The sequence below is a fragment of the Petaurus breviceps genome, unplaced genomic scaffold (assembly GCF_028583685.1).
Source record: "Petaurus breviceps papuanus isolate PSGF00001 unplaced genomic scaffold, PetGlider_PUasm1.0 90895, whole genome shotgun sequence".
Taxonomy (NCBI): domain Eukaryota; kingdom Metazoa; phylum Chordata; class Mammalia; order Diprotodontia; family Petauridae; genus Petaurus; species Petaurus breviceps.
The window spans coordinates 37483276-37506602 of record NW_027187372.1 but is presented as its reverse complement, the minus strand read 5'-3'; the positions used below and the strand labels follow the sequence as shown (position 1 = coordinate 37506602).

The window sequence follows — 23327 nt, the reverse complement described above, 5'->3', positions numbered from 1 at the left end:
GATAAAATGTAAATTTTTCTGTGAATGAGAACTGTTTCATTTTTATCTTTGTATTTCTAGCAATACAAAGATGTTGGCTGTCTCTTTATACAGTACCTGGCACACAGTAGATGCTTAATAAATGCTTGTCGATTGATTGATCTACAATACTCTTTTGTGAAATGTCCAGAAAGGAATTCCCAGGGAATTATATACTCTGGAAATTCCCAGAGAGTCCTGGAAGAAGTTCACTGGCATAAAACTTAGGAAGTTGACCTCACTATTATTAAGCTAACCAGCCAAGGCTAAAATAGTAATTAGAATAAACATAATTTATATAATACTTTAGGGTTTTACAAAAGCATTTTTTTTCACAACAAGACAAACTTCTTCGGTGATGAGCTCCCAGAGAAGCTGAGGAAGCATAGAAGAGTGGAATTCTCTTTCCAGTTCAATTACTGACTGACCCACATACATGGCCAGTCATTTTGTCTCTGTGGGCTTCAGTTTCTTTATCTATAAGGGTTTGGACTAGATCTCAGAGGAGCCCCTCTAGTTCTATGCCCTATGACATGTCAGTGATGCTGGCACCTGGGGTTAGACTCAGGGTTTAAACTCAGGATGAATGGCTCAAAAACCTTGCCCTACTGTCTGCTATGCTTAAATTAAGCTTCCAATCATTTTAGTCATGAGTCGCGGTGGACATTCTAGGTTTTCCCTGACCAAAAAAAGGAGGCACACACAGCATATTGCATGATCTAAATGCATATATTATAATTATCAGGTGAGAAACAGTAACTGGTCAGAGAGAAATGGTGGTTTCGGGTCATTTGGATTGGGATAACTGAAGAAAGCTCTGTCCAAAGCTCCACTCCTGCCCCAAGGATGCACTGACTTGTACAGTCTTCTCTGGATTGACCCACTCAGCCTTTCTTTTATACTCTGGAATAAATGACTGTCATAAAGCTACAGAGAGAATCTATATAAAGTTTTTTAAGAGAATTAATTTACCATCACAGATCATTCTAGAACAAGCAGGACTAGAGAAGCCACAAGATAAAAGGGCAGGCCAGCCTTCATACCATATTCACAGGGATCCATGCTGTATGAAGGCATACACATATGTATGATTGCATTTCATGTCTTTCCATTAGATTCTCCCTACAAATTTCCTTCATCCTCCTCCCCTTTCCCCTACAAACATTTGTTCTCCCCTAGATATTTCATTCATGTCCTACTCTAAAAACAGCAGCTCAGCTAGAAGTAGCTATGACCATGTGCCCTCTAGAATGACTTTGCTACCAACCCCTCTAGTACTCAAAATAGGTCTGTACAACCCTGAAAGGCAATCGCAGAGCATCACTGAACAAACATGGAAGAAGTTATTAAGAGAGGCATCTGGTCCTCCCAAGTAAATCCACAGGGGGCTTCTCTTTATTTTCATGCCCGAGACCACTAAACAGTTGCAGGGTAAAGCATGAAGAGGGATGGTCCCCAGAATGCAAATCTGAAAGGGTCAACCATGTTCTATTTGCTCTTTTCTAGGGCACTGGAAGTGAATAGCAGCTAATCTATTTTATGGAGGTCATACAAGTCCTGTTTAAATCTAAGCTCAATGTTTTGTTTTGTTTTTTTAATTAAATATATTTGCCAAGATTGATGTTAGAACAGTAATGGCAAGAAGAAACAGGTAAAAAGTAAGTCTATATAAGTATCTCCCACTTAAAAGGATTTAAAAAAAACCCAGGGGGCAGCTAGGTGGGCAGTGAATAGAGAACCAGCCCTGGAGTCAGGAGGACGTGAGTTCAAATCCAACCTCAGACACTTGACACACTTACTAGCCGTGTAACTTTGGGCAAGTCACTTAACCCCAATTGCCCTCCAAAAAGCAAAAAACAAATAAAAAATAAATTAAAAAAATTAAAAAATAAACTCCAGCAACTCAAGTGAGTAGAAAGTTAAGTGGTCTGAGAGGCAGATGCCCAAGGCTCTAGTCCAGTCCCTACCACTGACCAGCAAACTGAACTTGGGAAGTCTTCACTTTTCCAGGGTTCAGGTTCAGATTACTTACCTGTGAAGAGGATTAGTCCAAAAGATCTCAAAAGTTCTTTCCAACTTGATGAATCTATGATGATATGATTGCTGAAACCTCTGAAAATCCTCCCATGAGTTAAAAATGTGGTCTGAAAAAGATCAAACTTCTAATTACAAAGCTGGGGAAATTCTCAGAAGAGAATGTCCGGACCTATTAGATGCTACTCACACTCAATATCACTTTTCCAGTCCTTTGGACTAGCTTTCCCCCTATACCATCATGACACCAGCAATTCGAATGAATGAATGGATAGATAAATAAGTGAATGAATGAATAGATGAATGAATAAATAGATGGACAAATAAATAAACAAACAAAAACCAAACAAATGATTAGTATTCAACCACAGAAAACAGCTGGAAGGGCTCTGTGTCCCCAAGCTCCCATCCTGGATTTAGCCTTATTTCTGGGTGCTGCTGACATTTCCTTCATCAGAGATCAGTGTTGAGAAGCTCATGTTGATGGGTAGAAGCACCTTTCTGGATTTAATGATTTCATTTATTGTCTCTTTGCTTTGACGAAGATTATAAATGTGATGGGTGAAATATAAAAAATAATTAGTCCCAGAGGTGAATCCATCCCCTACAATACATCTTTTCTTTTCCTCAGTTTGCTGAAAAGTTTACTGCTTCCAGATGTATCTGATTCCAATAACAGGAAGAGCTGTGTCCTTGTGAGAGGAAAACTTGTCAAGGGAAAACCTCTGTTCTGAGGCAGGGCTTATACTCTGAGAGGCCTCCTTTGAAAGAATGGGATCCATTGCTACCTCCTGTCACATCCTTCCTGCCTCTCCCCTAGGCACCTAACACTCACTCCACTGCCTGATAGTTGGAAGACCGAGGCCAGCTCCAGGATGCCCCTGGCAGGCTCCTTCTCATTAATCCTCCATTAACTGATCACTTCAAACAGAGCCAGGAACCCTCACTTTTTATGGATGCTATTGGGGATCAAACAGAGGTAGGCCACAGCTTATCCACATTAACCATGCTCAGGAATAGACTACTTATCTCAGCCACATGTCAAGACATATCAGCACCCCCAATATATTTGCAAGCCAATGGTATGTTAGAGGTAGTATGCCTTACCAACTAATAGACTGTAAGTCAGTCAATCAACAAGCATGCATTATGTCAGACACTGTATAAACCCTGGGGCTTACAAAGAAAGGCAAAAATAGAGTCCCTCAAGGAGCTTATATTCTAATGGGAGAGACTACATAAAAATAACTAGGTACATACAAGGTATGTATATACAAGGTGTTCCAAAAAGTCATAGCATAGTTTTAAGCACTAAGAGCCTAAAACCTTTAATATCAAAGGTCTTATTGCAGTGTTAAGCCATTAAAACCTAAACTATTAAAGCTTTAAAATGCACTGTGACTTTTGGGACAACTTGTATATAGTAAAAACGGGAGATAATCTCAAAGTGAGGCACAAGCCAAGGGGGGGGCAGGGTTATTGGGAGGATCAAATCAGACAACACATATAAAATGAAATGCTGGTTATTAGTATTTTACGGTAACAGCTAAAACATTCAAAATAGAAAATGTCCTTTTATTTCTTCTTTTTGAAGATTGCTACAGATTTAGACTCCATACTTTCCCTCAGTTGCCCACTCCAGTGTTTTGGCACTTATTAATAAAAATTTGTCCAGATAGCTTGGTTATCTGAAATATGTCATACCCAGGACCAGCCAAATGCAAATTTGTTAAGTAGACAGAATTTGTCTTTGGTGACCTTCACTCTTCCTTTTCAGCTTGGGGCCCTGTCCCTCCCCTCCTATCCTCTGTCCCTAGGGCCTTGCCCTTAACTAACTCTCAACTAATTCTTTCCATGATATTAACTTCAGCCTTTGCTAGTAGGACTATATAGACAGGAAACCAGGACTTCTGGATTCTGGTCCCAGATCTTCCAGAAATTAGTTGTCAGACCTTATACAATGCACTTTACCCTTTCAGGGCCTCAGCTTTCTTCTGCGCTATATAATACGTAACCACTCTTCCCAGGGAAACTTGCCTTTAATAGGTCACAAGATTAAAAAAAAAATTAAGCAGTAAATAAAACCAAAAACCATCAGAATCTAAAGAAAAGAATCTAATTCTGAAATTTTTAGCCATCATGAAGATGTCAGGGGAGAACACCTCTGTCATCACAAGACGAAAGCAAATGCTTAAGTCAGAGGTGGGGAAACTGCAGCTTCAAGACCATACGTGACCCTCTAGGTCCTCAAGTGTGGCCAAAATCTTTTTATTATCCCCCTTTTCTCAAGGGGATTTGTTCTGTGAAGTTTAGATTCAGTCAAAGGACTGCACTTGAGCACCTAGAGGGCCACGTGTGACCTTGAGACTGCAGGTTCTATAAGTTTAGCCCCACTCTGACCACGTTTACTAACAACAAACTTCCTGCTTTAATTTAAATTCTGGTTTCCTTCTCTGCAGATATGGTGAACAAATAATCAGTACCTCCTTACACATCCTTTACAGATTTTTAACTCTGCCAAAGGTAGAGGGGTATGGTGGCAGTGGAAAGCCAAGGGAATCAAATGGAAGAAGGAATGTTAAAAAAAAAACAAAAACAGTGAACCTAGGATAACCGGGTAATATGGTATGATGAAAAGGGTACAGGATTTGGAATGGGACCCAAGTTGGAATTCCAACTCTGCTAAATATTAATCAGCCAATTAACAAGTATAATGACAGGACTTTCCATGCTGCAGCTGGAGAAGACCTCAGAGACCCAGTCCAGGGGTTCTGAATCTTATTTGGTCATAGGCCCCTTTAGCAATTTGGTGAAACCTATGGACCTTTTCCCAGAATGATGTTCTTGGGTAACTAAAAAAAATGTTAAACTAAAAATGTAAAAATATGGATGTAATTTTTTCCCAACCACTTTCCCAGATCCCCTAAAATTTAACCATACATCCCTTGATCTAATCTAACTTTCTCACTTCGTTTCATAGATGACAAAACTAAGAACCAAAAAAAGAGGCTGAGCAATTTGTCCAAGATCACATAAGTAGCAGAACCATAAGAGATTCAAACATATAGCTCCGACTCCAAATCAGGTTAAATGTTTTTAAGTGAATGATAAATGCTGGAGAAGATGTGGGAAAATTGGAACACTAATGCATTGTTGGTAGAATTCTCCATTCTAGAGAGCAATTTGAACTGTTCCCAAAGAGTTTTAAAGCTGTGCATACCCTTTATCCCAGCCATACCACTTCTAGGTCTGTATCCCAAAGAGTTCATAAAAATGGGGAAAGGACCCACATGTGCAAAAATATTTATAGCAGCTCTTTTCGTAGAGGCCAAGAATTGGACATTGAGGGGATGTCCATCAATTGGGGAATGGCTGAACAAGTTGTGGTATATGAATGTAAAGAAATACTATTGTGCCATAAGAAATGATGAGCAGGCAGACTTCAGAAAAACCTGGAAGGACTTATATGAACTGATGCTCAGTGAAATGAGCAGAACCAGGAGAAGATTGTGTATAACAACAGCTACATTGTGCAATGGCTAACTTTAAGAGACTTAGCTCTTCTCAGCAATGCAAGGATCTAAGACAACTCCAAAAGATTCATGATGGAAAATGCTATCCACATCCAGAGAAAGAACTTTGGAGTCTGAATGCAGATGAAAGCATACTATTGGCCCCTTTATTTTGCTTCTTCTTTCTCATGGCTCCTCCCATTAGTTCAAATTCTTCTTTACAACATGATGAATATGAAAAATATATTTAATGTGAATGTATATGTAAATCCTATATCAGATTGCATGCCATCTTGGGGAGGGGGAGAATATTTAAAACTCAAAATTTCAAGGGAGTAAATGTTGAAAACAAAAAATAAATTAACTTTAAAAAGAAAAAAGATGTTTTTAATTGTTAACTTGCTACCTGAGTGACCTTAGGTTTAATCCAGCTTCTCTGGACCTCTGTTTCTGAATTTCATATATAAAATGAGGGAAAGCACAAAGTAATCTCTAAGTGATTTTCCTTACTTCTGAAAAAGGGACCAACCTAGGTTTATGCAGTTTTTATAGGATGCCTGAGTCACATGGTAGATATGTGTGTTGCACAACCCTTAAAGAGCAATTCCTTGAGGATGGGGACCATGCTGTAAGCAGACTCTCAGCATGAATACCTGGAACAAGGCCAGAACCCCACCACCATGAAAGAGTGACACAGATTTAAGGATAGAAGGGTATAGTAATAAGGAGAACACCAGGCCTGGGTGTAGTCAACAGACCTGGGTCTGAGCCCCAGTTATGAAAATAGCTTACTTTGAGATCTCAGGGAGGCTGTTTAATGAGAAAGCATCATAATGTTGTGGGAAAAGTTCTGGTGAGAGCTAGGAGACCTAGGTTCTCTCCCGTTTCTGCTATTAACTATCTGAGTGACCTTGAACAAAATCTGCTATTGTTGTTCAGTCATTTTCAGTTGAGTCCTGACCCCATTTGGAGTTCTCTTGGCAAAGATACTGGAGTGGTTTGCCATTTCCTTCTCCAGTTCATTTTACAGATAAGGAAACAAAAGGCAAACAGGGTTAAGTGACTTGCCCAAGATCACACAGCTAGTAAGTGTCTGAGGCTGGATTTGAGCTCAGGGAGATGAGTCTTCCTGACTCCAGACCTGGCACTCTATTCACTGCATCCCTAACTGCCCTTGAACAAAATTACTTTTCTTCAATCAACCTCAGTTCCTTAATCATTAAAATGATGGGTTTCTTTGTCACTAGAAAAGCTTCAGTAGAGAATGTGACATATAATGGGGTGTGATTTCAGTGTAAAAACAAAAGGCATTAATAAAACTTTCAAAATAAAGGGGGTGGGTTTCCACATAGTAGACACTTACAAAGGCTTGTTGAATTAAGTTGACCAGATGGTCTCTGAAGTCCTTTCCAGATCTAAATAAATTCAGTGATTATTAGATGCTCTATCAGAGGACCACTGAATCTCTGAGACATACTTTCCTTATCTATGAAATGGTAATAACAATCTTTGTTTCCCCTACTTCACAGTCTTACTGTGAGGAGTGAATGAGTTGATATATGTGAAAGTGCTTTTTAAGTATAAAATGCTATGTGAATATGAGTTGGTTTTATATATTATTGTTCATTCCAGATAAGGTCTTAGGATAATTAGTTTATTTAGCCATGTAATTGGGGTTTGGAAGGGTCTGAGCCTCCATATTCAAATCATCAATATTTCAATTCCTTCCATTCAGGGACTAAACATTTATTAAGCATCTACTAAGGGCAACCAGGTGGTACAGTGGATCGAGTGCTGGGCTTGAAGTCAGAATACCTGAATTTAAATGCTGCCTCAGAAACTTACTAGCTGTGCGACCCTGGGCAAGTCTCTTGACCCAGTTTACCTCAGTTTCCTCATCTGTCAAATGAGCTGGAGAAGGAAATGGCAAACCACTCCAGTATTCTTACAGAGGAAAACTCCAAAAGGGGGGGAGGAAGAATTGGACACAAACTGCTCTCAAGGATTTCACAATCTAACCTTACTGCACCTGCTCAGACAGCTAAGCCTGCATCTTCTGTGTCTTTTGTTTTCTCCCCAAGTGCTCACTTACAATATGCTCCTTACAATTGCTTGTTGATTAAACCTGACTTTTCTGTGAACAAATGGCATTTGTTAAAATCAAAACATCCACAGGAAAGTTAAACTTGGCCAAAGGAGCTTCTACTATAGGTGCCAATGCTGTGTCTGTCTTCAAGTTCAAGAGGCTCATTTGCACAGGACTGGCCACCAAGTGACGTATATTTTTGGCCACAGCAACTCATGAAGACACGGAACAGTCTTGTCATTTGTATTGGTGGAAGAAACAGCCACCAGTGAAATCATAGATCCTTAATGTATTGAAGCAAGTAATTAATCACACAATGAGTGTCAGCCCCCTGGGGGACCAAGTATATGATTATAACATGAAGCAAACGTCTATCTGATTGACAGACAGACAGAAAGACATATGGATAAATGATAGTCATTCTAAACTTCATATGTTGCTTAATGTCCATTAATGATCAGCAAATTTGTAGACTCTCTATTAATGCCTCTATTCACAACCAAATGATTTGTTTATTTAACTGATGGCCTCCAGTAAAGATAGCAGCTGTACCAAAAGGGTGTTTGCTGAGCATGGCAAATGATCTTTGGACTTTGTTGATACTTTTAGATCATAAGGTGAATTGTTGGTATTTTCAACCTTTTTAACCAAACTAACAGACTCTAATGAGGATTGGAGCTGACTGGCACAGAAATGTCAATACAGGTACAGTCGACTAATCTGTAGCTACTGATTGACATTAACCAAGCCAGATGTCACTTTCTGGAGGAAATTGTAGCATACCACATCTTCCGATTGCAGGTACTGTGACAACCCTGATAGCATGATCAGAAAACTGAACTGAAAGTGGCACCAGAAAGGGAAAGGGGCTGCCAAAAGAAGAAACAATTTCTGGGCAATCTGGGCACAGTTATCCCAGAAGGGAAAGTGTAGAAGGTGAGAGAGGTTGGAAGGAAGATGCCTTCACAGAACTGTCTGGGCAAGGGCACTGTTAAGAGGATATCAGCTATCTCTCTTGGGTCCCACCCAGAAGCTGGCTACTTCTCTTTCATAAGCCCCATTTTCCAAATCTCAGCACAAACAGATCACAGAATTGAGGGAGGAATTCCCCTACAGACTCTGTGTAGTGTGTGTGTGTGTGTGTGTGTGTATGTGTGTGTGAAGGGGAAAGAGAGAGAGAGAGAGAGAGAGAGAGAGAGAGAGAGAGAGAGAGAGATGGAGAAATAGACAGATAAACAGAGGGACAGACAGAGAAGGAGAAAAAGGGGATAAGATATGGAAGAGGAAAGGGGCTGGCATGCTTGCATTAAAACAGTCCATGACAAACCTTTATGTATCTCCAGGACTTAGCAGTTTCTTCAGAGTTAATTTATTCTTTTGAGTTCTTGGAAGACAGGAAAGGGGACATGATTCTTTCCATTTTACATGGGAAAGAGAAAGCCTCAGAGAAGGGAAGGAATGAGCTTAATACTGCACAGAGCTGTCTGTGCCTGCCATCTGATCACAGTCACTGTGGAAGATAGCTGCATACCATGACGTCTCAGGGGACCACTAAGAATTACATGATACACAATGTCAGAGTTGGAAAAGGCCTTAATGACAGTCTAGTCCAATGAGAATCTGCCTAAGAATCTTCTCTGCATTGTAGCTGAAAAGCAGTTTTCCAGCCCTTTCTTAAAGATCTCCAGTGAAGGAAAACCCACTGCCTCCCAAGGCATCCTGTTCTGTTATTGGTGGTTCTAATGACTGAGTTTTTCTTGACATCAAGACTAAATTTGCTCCTTTACAATTTCCACCCATTGCCTTGTTTTGTACTTGAAGGCCAAAATGAACTCTCTTCCACGTGAAAGATCTTCAAAATACATGAAGAAAACTTATCTGCTCATCCTAAGTCTTCTCTAGGCTAAATATCCCCAGCTGCTTCAAATGATCCTCATGTAGAATGATCTCCAGACCTTTCACCATACTGTTGCCCTCCTTTGAAGGCTTTGCAGATTATCGGTGTCCTTTTTTTTTCTTTTTGTAGGGGAAGGAAGAACAGTTGGGGTTAAGTGACTTGCCCAAGGTCACACAGCTAGTAAGTGTGTCAAGTGTCTGAGGCCACATTTGAACTCAGGTCCTCTTGACTGCAGAGCCAGTGCTCTATTCACAGTGCCACCTAGCTTCCTTCTCAATGTCCTTTCTGAGATGTGACACCTAGAAATGAATAGAATACAACAAATTGATCTGAGCAGGGCAGATTACAATGGAAGTATCACCTCCCTATTTCTGGAAGCCACGAGTCTCTCAACAGAGGCTAATCATAGCAGCTTTTCCAGCTGCTGTATTAACCATTTTAACTCACTGAGCTTATTTTTGTTGTTTGGCTGTTGTTCAGTTGTATAGTTGTGTCTGACTCTTAGTGACCCTATTTGGACTTTCTTGACAGAGGTACTGGAGTAGATTGTCATTTTCTTCTCCAGCCCATTTTACAGATGAGAAACTGAAGCAAACAGGGTTAAGAGGCTTGCCCAGGGTCAGTAAGAGTCAGAGGCTGGATTTGAATTTATGAAGATGAGTCTCCCTGATTCCAAACCCAGTGCTCCACTCACTGCACCACATAGCTGCCCCAATTGAGCCAAAACTCTGGAATCTTTTTCAGATGAACTATAGTCTAGTCATACTTCCCCCATCTTGTACTTATGAAGTCAATTTCTCAAAGTCATGTGAAACTTGACACTTATATGTATTAAGATTTCTTATTATATCCAGCCTAATATTGTAGCCTATCAAGTTTTTTTCTAATCCTGTCATCCAGCATGTTAGCTGTCCCTTCTAGTTTTATGTCACATACAAATTTGATAAGTATGCTATATATGCTTTTATCCAAGTTAATGATGGAAATGTTAAACAAGAATAGATCCCTGAGGCATGCCACTGGAGACCTCCTTCCTAGTTGCCATGGAACCATTAAAGACTATTCTTTGTTCAGACATTTAACAAGTTCTGAATCTATCTAGTTGTATTATCATCATCTATTTCCTCTACTTTTTCCACCAGAATAGCATAATCTACTTTGTCTAGTGATTTATTAAAATTTAAGTGAACAGTATCAGTATCCACATCTACTAACTTAGTAACCCCTCCAAAAATAGAATAGGGTTAGTCTGGCACAATCTGCTTTTCATGAAACTATTTTGGTTCTTTGTGATAATCATTTCTTTATTTAGATAGTCATTAACCGTTTTCTTAATAGAACATTGGAAAATGTTCTTAGGAATTTAATGCAAGCTCACTGACTTATAGATGGCAGATTCTTTCCCTTTCTTTCTAAATGGCAGTGTGGTATAATGGAAAGTGGGCTAGATTTGGAATCAGTGGGCCTGAATTCAAGTCTATTATTACCATTTGTGTGACTTTGGTCAAGTCATTCTCTCAGTTTTCTTAATCTAAAAAATTAGGAAGACTAGATTGGATGGCCACTAAGGTCACTTTCAGTTTTAAAACCATTTGACTTAAAAAAAAAAAAAACAAATAGGAAAACATGTTCCTTTTCCCGGCCTCCTATTCTTTATAATCTTTGAAATTTCACTGACAGTGGTTCAGTAATCACATTTGTCAGTTCTTTCTCTACACAATGATATACTGAGCATGGTGACTTAAAGGAAAATACTATGCTATCCTACCATCTCCTTGTTTACCTTGGATATCAACTTCCCATGTTTTGTTCTTTCCAGTTCAAGAGTCATTTTCTTTGGTAGAGAAAAATGAAGCAAAAAGAGTTCTTTCTTCTCTCTATTTTCAGTCACTATGATTCCATCCACAAAGGTAATATCCTATCGCATCTTTGATCTTTCTCTTTCCCCTAGTTTGCTAAGTCCCTAGTCTTTCTTTAAAAAAAAAACAAACCCAATTACATATAAAGACAATTTTTAATATTCATTTTTTAGGATGTTGAGTTTCAAATTCTTTCCCTTTCTCCCTCAGCCCTCTCCCCTCATTGAGAAGACAAGTAACTTGATACAGGTTATACATGTACAATCATGTAAAACATATTTCCATTATTAGTCATGTCATGAAAGAAAACATAGACCAAAAAACCAACAACAATAATGAGAAAAATAAAGAAAGTTTTTTTAAAAGTATGCTTTGATCTGTATTTAGACTACCAGTTTTTCCTCTGGGGGTAGATAGCATTTCTCATCATAAGTCCTTAAGAATCATCTTAAATTATTGTATTGCCGAGAATAGCTAAGTCTTTCACAGTTGATCATCATATAATATTACTGTTACTACATACATTGTTCCCATGGTTCTGTTAATTTCATTTTGCATCAGTTAATGTAAGTCTTTCCAGGTTTTTCTGAAAGTATCATACTTGTCATATATGCTTGGAATACAATCATATATCATAACTTTTTCATCCATTCTACAATCAAGAGGCATCCCCTCAATTTCCAATACTTTGCCATCACAAAAAGAGCTGCTATAAATATTTTTATGCAAAAATGTCATTTTGCCTTTTGTAATCTCTTTGGGATATAGACCTAGTAATTACCCTAGACTTTCTCATAAGCCTCAGCTCCTTTCTAAGCTTTAGCATTCCTATCACTAATGTTATAGATAGCATCATACCATACTCTAGTAGTCCTCCAACATTACCTTCTCCTGAAACCATCTTCTATACCTATCCTTTTAAAAACTAAGTTGGTTAGTGAGTTCTCTGGTCTCTTTTAAACATCTTCCATTTTTCCTCCTTAATATGAGTTTTCTTTTGAGTCTTCAGATTCATACTTGAGAATTTCCCATCTCTCCTCACATTATTTCCCTATAGAATGTCAGTCCACAGGATCTTTTCTCCTTTGGGATCCCTTAAAATCTGCTCTCCAAAAATCTAGGGTGAATGACAGACTAGAGCTGGCTTTTCTGTCCTCAATCACAAACTCTAGGAGTCACTTCTCTTCAAAGTTGCCATCATCTTTACCCCTGCAATTAGCTCCCTTCTGTTGATGGCAATCAGATCCAGAATAGAATTCCTCCTTACTTGTTCCTCCATCTTCTGAAGGATGAAATTATTATTAAAACAAGTCAAAAGGTTGTGTTATTCTTTGCTTTGACTAAGAAAATTCCTAAGAAATTACTAAGAAAATTGACTAAGAACTGTCTTCAATATTTGAAATCCCCTTTCTGCAATGTCACATTCTGTACCAGACTTGTAAGGTTTCCTAAACTCTTAATCCATTTCTTCTTTCTGTCCAGGTAGTGTATAGTATATACTTCAATAACAAAATTAATTATGTTTTCCCTTCCATTGATCTTCACCCAAATATTCTACACCATACTTCCCTCCTCTGGTTCCTGGATTTCCTCACAGATACAGTTTGTTTGTTTGTTTGTTAATGTATGTTATCCCATCTCCATACCCTATTTGCCTATCTTGAGTATTTTGCATAATTTATAGCCAACCAAAGACTCATTTAACAAATAACGAATTTCATCCTACCAGGTTGCAGTGATGCCTGTGGGGTCACATATACTTCTCTCCGTAGAACTTCTTTCAACTACAATTACTCTTTCACTGCTAACTTGATTCTTTGCAAAATTTCCTCTCCACGATTCAATGTATGGCCTTCATAATTTCCCAAAATTCTAGATCATCTCCCCATTCAGTTTAAGCCATTTTCCTGCTCCTTCTCCCACATTACTTTTCTCTCAAAGAAGAAAGAGAGTCCAGGATCAAACTTCTAAACCACCCTGATTTCTGTTTGATGAGGTAGTTTACTTTACAATGGCATTACTCTCTCCAAGACAAAATGGTCTGTACCTGGCAAGTCCATACTACATCATGCTCTGAGGTATAAAAAGATCCTCTTGAGACCTGGGTAGAGTGATTATTTCTGATTACCAGTTAGGGCAATCTGTCTTGCAGACTCTCCCACATGAATTCTGAGAGCAGTACAAGGGAATTACTTAGATAAAGAAGCCTCTGAAAATCTTTCTTCTCACTATAGTAAACACACACACACACACACACACACACACATACCTACAGACCTAACTGACTAATGTCTGCAGAACAATCAGAGAATTTATGTATGGAACATATGTTGACATTTCTATGCTCAAAGCTAATTATTTGTTGAAGAAGGGCTTCCAGACTGAGTACTAGAAGATCACTTAGTCCAATGTCCTCACTTGATAAATGAGGTCACTGAAGCCCAGGGCAATTAAGAGATTTGATCAAGGTCACAGGGATGGTATGGGCAGTTTTGGTAGCACAGTGGATAGAGCATCAGGCTTGGAATCAGGAAGACACATCTTCCTCAGTTCAAATCTGGTTACAGGCACATCCTAGCTGTGTGACCCTGAGCAAGTCACTTAACTTCATTTGCCTCGGTTTCCTCATCTGTAAAATGAGCTGGAGAAGGAACTGGCAAATGACTCCAAGGTTTTGCCAAGAAAACCCCAAATGGGGTCAAAAAGAGTCAGACATGACTGAAAAACGACAACAACAATAATAGCTACATTAATATAGCACTTACTATGTGCAAGGTACTGTACTAAGCACTTTATAATGATTATCTCATTTGATCCTCAAGACAACCCTGAGAAGTTGTGCTATTATTATTCCCATTTTATAAATAAGGAAACTGGGGGCAGCCAGGTAGCACAGCGAGTAAGAGTACCAGCCCCATGTTGGGATGACCTGGGGAATTGAATCCGGGCTCAGATACTTAGCACCACACCCAGAAATAACTGGCCGTGTAAACTTGAACAAGTTACTTAACCCCAATTGCTAAATAAATAAATGAATGAATGAATAAATAAGTAAATAAGGAAAATGAAGCAAACACTGATTAAAATGACTTGCCCAGGGTCACACAGCTAGTAAGTAATTAAGGCTAAATTTGAACTCAGGTCTTCCTGACTGCAGCCTGGCACACTATCCACTGTACCACATCTGCTGCCTCGAGAAGGAGTTAGCCATGAGAATGGAAGCCATGGGAGGCAATGTGGTAGAATAGAAAGTGTGGTACCTTTGTGAATTTAGAATCAAATTACATAAGTTTGAATTCTGGCTTTGCTACTTACTATTGGGTGACTTGGAGCAAATCATCTAACTTCTCTGGACCTCAGTTTCCTTATCAAATAGAGTGGACTAGATCAGAGGTGTAAAACCTGCAAAATTCTCAAGTCCACCCATATCAGATTAAAATATAATTAGGAAATATTTAACAAAACAAATAAAAATATAATGAAACATTAATAATATTACATTCCAGGAAACTGAGGGGATACCCATCAACTGGGGAATGGCTGAAAAAGTTTTGGTATATAAATGTAATGGCATACTATTGTGCTATAAGAAATGATGAGCAGCCGGACTTCAAAAAAACCTGAAAAGACTTCTATGAACTGATGTTGAGTGAAGTGAGAAGAACCAGGAGAACATTGTACACAGTAACAGCAACATTGTACAATGACTAATTTTGATAGACTTAGCTCTTCTCAGCAATGGAATATCTAAGACAATTCCAAAAGACTTATTATGGAAAAGGCTGTACACATCCAGAAAAAGAACTATGGAGTCTGAATGTAGATTGAAGCACATTATTTGCTCTCTCTCTCTCTCTTTCTCTCTCTCTCTCTCTCTGTCTCTGTCTGCCTGTCTGTCTCTCTCTGTTTCTTCTTTCTCATAGTTTCTTCCATTGGTTCTAATTCTTCTTTATATATTCCATGCCATCTCGGGGTGGGGGGAAGGGATAGAAGGTGAGAAAATTTGGAACTCATAATCTTATGGAAGTAAATGTTGAAAACTAAAAATAATATTTTAAAAATACAAAGCCAAAAGAAATGATGTGCAGACAGATTACAGATAAACCTGGAAAGAATTATAAACTGATGTTGAGTGAAGTGAGCAGAACCAGCAGAACTTTGTACCTAGTAACAGCAACATTGTTCAATGATCAACTATGACAGACTTAGCTCTTCTCAGCAATACAATGATCTATGACAATTCCCAAAAGATTCATGATGGAAAATGCTGTCCATATTCAGAGAAAGAACTCTGGGGTCTGAATGCAAATAGAAGCATACTATTTTCATTTATTTTTGTTTTTTCTTTCTCATGGCTTTTCCCTTTTGTTCTGATTCTTCTTTCACAACATGAGTAATGTGGAAACATGTTTGATATGATTGTACATGTATAACTTATATCAGATTCCTTGCTGTATTGGGAAGAGGGGAGAGAGAAAATTTTGGAACTCAAACTTTTACAAAAATGAATGTTGAAAATTATGTGTAATTGGAAAATAATAAATATTATTAAATGTGGGGAGGAATAAGATTACATTTAAAAATTAAATCAATATTCAACCTGCAGGTATCCTTATGTCTGGAGTAGTGATCCTGTTTTTCTATTTAACTGTCTTCAACACCATTGGATTGGACCCTCTATCTATGATCCTAAGTGCAAAGATAAGTATAATTCATTTAATTTACTCATCTCTAAACCTTGCACTGTCCTTGATTTTGCTGATGACATCCTGTGATGCTCATAATCTAAGGTATTAGACTAGAATTAATTTTCTTGACTGCAGTAGGAGCATGTGGGTGGAAGAAGAATGGAAAGCACAGCCTCCTAAATATATTTTTAAATCAATCGGCAAGCATTTCCTGAGTACTAATGTGCCCAGTCTTGTGCTAGATGCTGTGAAAAGAACAAAAAGAAGTGGAAGACAGAGCAAGGAGGTCACATAGTCAAGCAGAGGAAGTAATACTTACATATGTCAAACAATTAGAGAAAAATGTTCAACAGCATTAAGGAAATGCTAGTCCATATGCTCCATCCTGCATGTGCTCAGAGCTCAGAGAATGGGGAGGAACACTCACAGAGGCTTTGTGGGAGAGGGGTGTCTTGCCAGATTTGGAGAAATGGATAAAAGGGTGGGGCAGAGGACATTCTAAGAGCATCGCATCTATCAACACACATTTACTAAGTGTCTACTATGTGCCAGGCACTGTGCTAAACAATGGGGATACAAAACAACAACAATAACAGCAACAACAACAAGAGGAAACAATTCCTACTCTCTAGGATCTATCATGATGGGCAATACATACATATAAGGGTAGGCAGAATAAACAATTACAAATAACAAATACTTAGGAAGGATGGGGAGTAGTAGTTGTTGAGTGGTCGGGGAAAGTGCTTGAGCCACATCTTGAGGAAGTTAGAGATTCTCTAGGAATTGAAGAGGAAGAACACACAGGGCATGAGTTTGGAGAACATGGCCAGGGCCTGCGAGAGGAACCTTCTGGTCAGTCTGGCTGAATCCTACTATAAGATGGGGAATAGCATACAATGAGGCTGGAAACAAAGTTTGGGGTCAGGTGGTAAGGGCTTTTAAAGCCAAACAGATCCTGTAGAATATCTTAGAAGAGATCTTAGAGTTCATATAGTCCACCCCTACCACTTACAGGTGAAGAAAGCAAGACCCAGAACAGGTAAATGACTCACTCAGAGTCACGGAGTGAAGCTCAACTTGAACCGAGTCACTCTGACTCAAAAACCATTATAAATTCCACCTTACTCTAGGGTTCTGCAGGGCAAGTGCCTAGAGAAGCTAATTTCTACCACTTTACCTCTGGACTCTCTCTCATTTCTTGGGAATGTTATAGGGACCAGGGAGAAGAAAAGCATCATGAATCAATTCAATAAGCATTTATTAAACAAGGCATATGTACAAGGCATACTGCTACATCCAGAACATCATAATAATTTAGATTTAAAACTTAGAGAGCATTTAGTCTAATTTTGTAGATGGGGGAGGGGCAGGGAGCGGGACCACCAGGGAGATTAAGTGACTTGTCACCCTAGGAAGAAAGTAGTAGAGACAGATTTGCACCCCAACTTGAATCAGTTAGGGAAACAGAGATGGATGTCACTGAACAGAAATACCCTATTCTATACAGAAGGCCTGGCTTAGGCAACCTTGTGACTGACTTGCAGAGCCCTAATCTGGCAGTCAGCTTGCATTTCTGACTTTATTTTTTGACTCCTTTCCCCAGGTTTTCAAGGGGTATGACTTTGCACCTTGCAGTCAAAGACAGGGCTGGAATTTATCCCAAAGGAATTGTTGGGTGAGCACCCCAAAGAGGGGCCAACCAGAACCAGCCAATTCTCTATTACCCACATGTGGGTTAACCGCTTTGTGAAGCATCTTCGGTGTAACCAAGTTTGGGAGAGACCAAGCTGGGGAGCTGGGAGGAGGCTTCCACAACTAGCTGCATGGACTTCTGGGAATTGTAGTCCTGTTGGACAGTACAAGTTCTCCTTGGCCTGGGGAGAAGGCGTGTAAGAGCTCAGGAAGGAGAGGATTGATGCAGGGAGTCTATTTTCAGTGTTTTTTCTAAGAGGGTGAGTATGATTGAAGAAGCATAATGTCAGGTTGAAGACTGGCAGTTAGATCTCAAATAAGAGAGAGATATTCTTCTGCCAAGATATGTCAAAGTGAGATTGGGACCATGGAGTCATGGCTCTCTCCCTCCCTCCTTCCCTCCCCTCAGACCCCATGTCTTCAATCCCTCAGAGGAAAGACTGTGGCTGAAATGTGCAGGAGCTGAGATCCACAAAAAGAGTAAGTTTTAATTTCTCCTCTGCCACCTAAGCCTGTAGACATTAGACATTTATTCCAATTTTTTTCTGTTCTGTAAACTGCTCATATTTTTTTACTTTCATAGTAACTTAATAGCTGTCATGCCAATGATATAAAACTATGATTGATCATAACTGCTTTATGATGTGTGTATGTTCTTAATTTTGAATAAGGTGGCTATAAATAAGAGTCAGTAACTGACTTGTGCTTGAATACAGAGATAGGCAGAGAACAGAAGCTCTGAATGGCCAGGACAGAAAGGAAAGGATCTTCCCTGCATTCAACTGGTGGCCTGAGACATATGAAGGGGACTCTAGTGGATTATGATTTTTTAAAAAATAATTCTTCTGTCTCAATAGTTTATTAAACCATGTAACTGGGGCCAACCATTTACCCTCAACTAGGCAGGAATCATGAATAAACAAGCAGTATAAGCATTCAAACCCTGCTTTAGAGAGGGCAACTCCCATTGGGTGGGTCACATTGTTCAAATGCCAAATGTACATTTGCCTAAAAGACTATTTTGTAGAGAACTCACAAGGCAAGAGTCCACATGGAGGTCAGAAGAAGCAATACAAGGGCATTATCAAGGTCTCTATGAAGAACTTTTTGGAGACATGGAAAACATTGGCACAGCACCACCCAGCATGGAGTGTCAAAGAAGGCCTGTGTACTATGAGCAAAGCAGAATTGCAGTATCTCAAAAGAAACATGAGACGTTGATATTTTAAAACATCACCATCCCAAATGTTCATAAGAATTATTTGGGCTGGACTTGTGGTAGAGTCTTCTGAGCTCATGTTGGTCTGTTCAGTCAGACACACTGTATGTATATCCAATCTGACATAGTGATGTAATTTTGGTCCTCTTCAAGTACAAAGGATTGTAACTGTATGAGGAGGCTTGATAAAAGCAAGACAATTTTCTCAGAGGCAACTAACCTCAGACAACTTCACTCTCACTGTCTCTTTTTTTTAAGCTTGACATTCCTTAGTGAGAGGGAGGTGTTGATGGAAAGGAAAGCAATCACCACACGTCAAGCTAAGGGAAGTTTTGGGAGTTAATATGCCCAGATAACAAAGGTGTGAGCCACCTTGAGAAGAATAGTCCTTCCCCTGTATAGCTAGCTGACTTTGTGTGACAGGAACACCATTTGGGTAGATCAGGAAAATATGGGTTGCAAACTGGCAGCTTTTGCCCCCAAGCATTCCATTAGACCAATTTCCTAGAATGTGTCTACTCCAGAGCTGGAAACTCATTTGAACAATAGCATAGTAAAAATATTGAAGCTTGGTGACTCAGTTAACTCACCTGTAAAATGAACCAAATGGAACTCTCCCATGCCCTTTAGAATTCTGAGGAGGTCTATAAATTCATTCTAGGGAAATCTGCAGCTAATGATAATCAAAAGTAATCATTCATGTTTCTAAGGCACTTCAAGGTTTATAAATAACTTTCTTCACAACAACCCCAAGAGACAGGTAGAGTATTTCCAAGGAACTCCCAAAGAGGAAATTCTCTACTAAGCAGACCCCACCCTCCACCCCCACCTTCCCTGCAAAGTAGCGAGTCTTGCTTGCTAAGAGTTTAAATAACTTGCCCATTGTAAAACAGCCAGCATGTCAGAGGCTGGCTCTCTATCTACCACCCAAGCTGCCACAGTGTTATGTATTCTTAACCCTATTTCTCATTTTACTGAGGAGAAAACTGGAGCTCAGTGACTTGCCTTAGGGTCATGGATTAGCATCACACAAGCTATTGTATGTACTTTGCAGAACTCCAGGGACTACAGAAATATAATATTATTTTTATAAGGAACCTTGGAGCTCATCTGGCCTCATCCACACATTTTATAGATTAGCAATTATTTAGAAAAGTGAATCCAGGACAAGCGAGTCGTGGTGAACAAGATCAAACAACTAGTCAGTGAAAAGGGCTAAACTTTCAACCTAAATCTCTTAATTCCTAGGTCTTTCCTTTCCATTAAGCCACTCCTGCTTCTCCCCAGCTATTAAGAGGCAGAGCTGGATCTGAATTCAGGTCTCTAATGACTCGAAGATCACGGCTTTCACTCTTTCCACGACAGCCAAATGCATCCAACATTATTGTCACCTCTCTGAGGTCATATGCGTTACTGATTACTTCTCTTTCGGTGTAGCTCACAGAGCCGATAGCAAGACAAGATTTCTAACCCTCCGACACGACTCTAGTCAATTAAGGCTGAACTGAAGGCGGGACATTTTCCTCTGCATGCATAGGCAGGGTTTATAGGCCAAAAGCCACAAATTCCTGGTGCGCAGAGGTCCTCTGGGAGCTAGGACACCGCGTTTCCCCCCAGCCAGCTGTGCAAACGCAGGGAGCCCTGGGAAGGTCTCTCCGAAGCGCAGTGCCCCGGGCCAGTTCGAAGCCAGCTAATTAGGCTTCAGGATGCCACGGTGCCAGCAAAAGCAAGGGAGAGAGCGGGGAAGGCCGAAACCTCCTCGTGATTCTGTGATACGACCCTGCCCCGCTCCCCGCTGTCTGGACCAGAGTCTGGCTCTGCTCCCGCTCCGGGAAGCCTGGCCTCCTCCATCTCCACCTCTTCCCCCAGGATCTCTGGTTAGCCCGAGCCCACGAACCCTCCCTCCCGCTGAAATGCTGTCGCGGAGAGGCTCAGGCTGCCGACTAGGGCGGAGGCGCTGCTGCAAACAGCTGGCCAAGGGCCCAAGGGTCCGCGTCCAAGCAGCAGGCGGCCAATGCCCCGAAACCACGCCTGCCGCAGCCGCGCGCGCACAAAGGTGCACGCGGAAGGACACCTAGTGTGCACGGAAACCAGTGCCCTTTGTCTCCCAGGACAGAAAGAGAAAAGGAGGAGGCGGAGAAAAGAACCCCAATTAATTGCAGGGGTTGGGAGGGTCGGGGCGGGGGCGAGCTGGGGGCTGGGAGTGCACAACTTGTCACCTGACAACTTCGATGGAGACGCTTCCTCCACAGCTGGGGAGGTCGTCCTGCTAATCCCCTTCCTGAGAGCTGGCTAATTGCTGCCGCGGTAGACTGCAGGATGAAAGAGAACGGGGACGTACACCCACGATGCCTGGAGTCATGTTATTTGCTGCTAAATTAATATAATTATATTACCTAATGCAGAAACCACGTTAGAAACTCCAGCTTTCTGCCCCAACCAAGAGCGACCTTTAATGGGTTAAAGGCAACATATTGGTTTAATTCCCCGACCTACATCCCTCCCCTCTTTCGTCCCCCTCGATCCCACCCTCTCTTGCAAATGTCAGAAATAAATGATCTAAACCAGATGTGTGATTTTGGGTACACATTTTCAGGCGACTCTGCTTTAACAGATGTCTTGTATTAATAATGTACAGTTGTGACAGGAAATATGGTTTAGAGTCCTGGAAAAACATGAAAGCTAATTCCATTACCCCTTTTCATGGTAACCTATTTCTTCTCAAATACTCAACTGGTTTGGATTACAGTGAAACCAGAGGATGAATAATTTTGTCCCAAGCATTAAGCTATCAGTGCTTTCTCAGTCTCTCAGTGACTAGAATCCTGAGATCTACCTTCACCAGCTACCTGGAAAGGAATATTCCGGGTGAGTGGAAGGAAGGGTAATGGTAGAGAGTGACAGGCTACATCAAGTACATCATCCAATTTGATTAAAATTAAAATGCTTATTAAGTAGGTAAGTGCAAGGCACTCACACCTCTATGGAGATTTTTCCAGATTTATTTTACCATTTTATAGAGTGTGTGCTTTAGAGCTTGCAGGGACCTTGAGGATTATCTAGTATAATGCCTTCATTTTTTTTTTTCCACATAAAAAAGACTGAGTTCCAAATGAATGTAGTGACTAGCTCAAGGTCACACAGGTAATATGGTTCAGAACCAAGACTAAAACCAAGTCTTTGGCCTTTTTAACCACACTTATTTTTTTTTTTTAATTTAATGCCCCACTGCCATAGATAGTCATGTTTACTAAGAGATCAAATGGAAACTGATTCCTTCCTTAACCTCCTCCCTAGGACAGTACCTCCCAAACTTCCATACAGCCCCTACCCTCCTTTTATTAAAAAAGAATTTTTTTTTAAAAGCCACACAATAAAACATTTTTATGTCCTAAGAACCAGATAAATCCCGGTAATTGATCTCTGGGGAGAGATTATTAAGGAGCTAAGTGCAACACTTTCCAGAGCCCTGGCATAATAAGCTTGAAGTCAAACAAATGCACAATTTGTTATCTGTATTTCATCACTTGATGCAATTCAAGCAACTGGCTCCAAAATGGCTTTTCTCCAGAAGGGGAGAAAAACAGATCCTGGCAGATTACTAAAATAGTTCTAACACATCCACTGACAGTTACACCCTGTTACTTAAAAATTTATACACACTCCATGTCCTCTTACATACAGATATACATTTACACACTGGGAAGACCTGCTTGCATTCTTCTTAATGAACAGGATTCCATTCAACTGGCCTATGTTCTATGCAAACCAAAGAGAAAATGCCAGTGAAATGGTAAAGACAGGCCAGAACAATCAGCAAAGATCGGCTGTTGACACCCTAATTGGCTCAGCCAGAAAAATAACAATTAGAAAGTTGATAAGAAAGGGATCTCCCTAAGTAGCAAAAGAGGAAGCAAGGGGGAAGGGAGGGGAAGGATCACTCTCCACAGTTTTCCATTTCAGGCGTGTGGACAAGACAAATGAAACTTTATTAATTCATCCTTACTGGGAAGGAAAGTCAGTTATGCACTAGTGAAGAGCCTGGATTTGATTTCATTTGGAGGGAAAATACAATTTGGTTATCTTGAGGCATATGTATAGGGGAAAACTAGAATTCAGCTATGAAAAATAAAGGTAGGGGGAGTGAGGAGAGAGGGCAGAGCACCAGCCCTAGAATCAGGAGGACCTGAGTTCAAATCAGGCCTTAGATACTCACTAGCTGGGTGACCTTGCACAAATCACTTAACTCTGATTGTTTCAAAAAGAAAAAAGGGAAGGAAGGAAGGAAGGAAGGAAGGAAGGAAGGAAGGAAGGAAGGA

General features: G+C 40.1%; 1 protein-coding gene across 1 annotated transcript in view; it reads right to left on the bottom strand.

The window, feature by feature from the left end:
* The window catches only part of HHAT (hedgehog acyltransferase), a 192236-nt gene that overhangs the window by 160638 nt on the left and 8271 nt on the right, over positions 1–23327 (bottom strand). The window contains exon 2 of the mRNA XM_069074787.1: positions 21228–21300. Coding sequence (XP_068930888.1) covers positions 21228–21300 — 73 coding nt within the window. The remainder of the gene's footprint in view (positions 1–21227; positions 21301–23327) is intronic.